At 53.8% G+C, this 2,094-nt stretch overlaps 1 protein-coding gene across 1 annotated transcript; it reads right to left on the bottom strand.

The window, feature by feature from the left end:
* Window positions 1–369: 369 nt before the first annotated feature.
* Window positions 370–1,853, bottom strand: LOC125547651 (E3 ubiquitin-protein ligase SINA-like 10). Its single transcript, XM_048711462.2, has 2 exons — window positions 1,305–1,853; window positions 370–1,210 (listed from the first exon to the last, which is right to left on the bottom strand). The coding sequence occupies exons 1-2, from the start codon at window positions 1,545–1,547 to the stop codon at window positions 488–490; spliced, it is 966 nt and encodes a 321-aa protein (XP_048567419.2). The 5' UTR covers window positions 1,548–1,853; the 3' UTR covers window positions 370–487.
* Between the last annotated feature and the right edge of the window lie 241 nt (window positions 1,854–2,094).

Genomic DNA, 2,094 nt, shown 5'->3' on the forward strand with positions numbered 1-2,094 from the left:
CAAAGAGGGCTTAACACTTTATTATTTGCAGTTTAAGCAGTGTGCAGAGAGAAGTTTCCCCCTTAGGAAAGAGGTGGATTTGATTCATTCCTTAGGAAGACTCTGAGAGAAGCTTCATCAGGAATTACTGCAGAGTTATATGCTGCATCAACATTGGCTAGGTATCCTGCTTGGAAGATTTGTTTGATAGAAGGCCTCCTTTCATCTTCACTATCCTCAAGTAAACCCGCATTAAGCATCGCTTTCGTAGCATGGCTAACATTTCTTGACATGAGATTGAGCTCTACTCCTGACTTGAGATAGATAGATTACAACAGATGCAAATGAAATGCTTGCAAGTTGGAATGACATAACAACGAAGATGATGCATTTCACGACAGGATTAGCACCAAGCTTAATATCGTCCGATTTAAATACAGTACCCAACAATGACATTAAAGATGAACTGCATCTACTAATTAACATCACCCAAATAGTTTCAGCTACATCATTTGTTTCCCGTCAACACAGCAGCGTCAGACCAAGGGGAGAGCTTGTCGATGCGGATGCGCAGGGGAACTTCCATGGACGCCCCATCCCCTGCTGCTGCTGGAACCAGGTACATCCGCGGCACCGGCAGGAACGTTGGCTCATCCGCGGCGGCCACCGCGCCGGGCGACGAGCTGCTCCTTATGTGCATGTCCACCAGCACCATGTCCTCCTTGCCGCAGTTGACCCACATCTTGCACGTGAACCGGGGGCGCGTCGCCGCCCTAGCCCTAGCGCACACCACAGACACGGCGGCCGCGGCGGCGCCGAGCACGCCCACGGTCAGGAGGAACACGCGGTTGTCGTCGCCGAGGAGGACAACCCGCGGGGTCGACACCGGTAGATGGAGCTGGCTAGCCTTGCCGTACTGCACGGCGCGCAACGGCACTGAGTGGACGGTGTTGAGGTGGCCGGCGAGCGCCTGCGGCGCGCCGACATAGCCGCAGCCGGGCTCCGTGCAGTGGCAGGGCGCGTGCGGGCACGCTTTCTGGTGCTCGGCGACCTCGTGGTAGGTCATGTACCACTGGCAGCCGGCGTTGGGGCACCCAATCCTGGTGGAGGACACAACGGCGTCCAGCGCAGGGCAGGGGTCAAAGAAGCCGCTGCCGTCCACGCACGCCATGCACTGCCTGAAGGGCAGCTGGGCCACGCAGCCGCCGCAGGCCGGGTGCCCCGCTTTGCACTGCAAGCAGGCACACAAATCAGAGATGGGCCGTAAATCAGCACGAAAGAATTGATCTCTCATGAGGAAGAAAGAAGGAAAGAAAGAGAGGAACCTGAAAGACGGGGGGCTTGAAGGGGAGGGTGCAAACGGGACAGTGGAGCACTTGCTTGTCGATCCTCACGGCGAGCTCCACTCGCGGGTTGTACGCCGCCGTGACGATGACGCCTCCGTCTCCTCCACCGGCCGCCTCCTGCTTCATGCGGCCGTCGGGCAGGTCCTGCCGCGCTTTGTTGGAGCTCTTGTCGGCCTTGTCCGGCGAAGCCCCGCTTCTCCCCTCGACGGTGGTGCCTTGCATCCTGGCTGGCCTTTGGGGAAAGAAAACCGCTGTCTGTGTCTCAGGCCAAACTTTTTCCAGGAGGTGGGAGAGGAGAAGAGCAGAGATCTGAGAACAAAAGGTGCCGAGGCAACCACACTACACTATAAATGCTTCCTCATTGTGGTTTCCATTCCCAAATTTATATGCTATAGATATAAGCCGTGCTCTTAATCTATTTCATTATTGCTACTTTATCCATATATTAATGTTGTTCTAGAAAAATTGAGGAACATAAATGTAAGCACATTGTTTTTATTTTTGCGTGGTTTCCTGCTTAATTGATACACAGAGGAGTGCTTTCGAGTCCATCGCCAGATTATAACACCATCAAACACGTGGGAGCCCATAAAAAGAAAATGATACATGTGTAAGCACAAGGGACACGCGTAACCAAATAGTACAAAGGAGCACACAACGCATCACAACTTTCATCCAGGTCACGACACATCCCGCCTTTCTCACTGCTACCGACTCGCACATACGCCATGGCTGATGTGCTGGCCGCCACCAGCAAATAACAACAACA

Source organism: Triticum urartu, chromosome 3A (assembly GCF_056163025.1).
Source record: "Triticum urartu cultivar PI428250 chromosome 3A, HENAU_Tu73, whole genome shotgun sequence".
Lineage (NCBI taxonomy): Eukaryota > Viridiplantae > Streptophyta > Magnoliopsida > Poales > Poaceae > Triticum > Triticum urartu.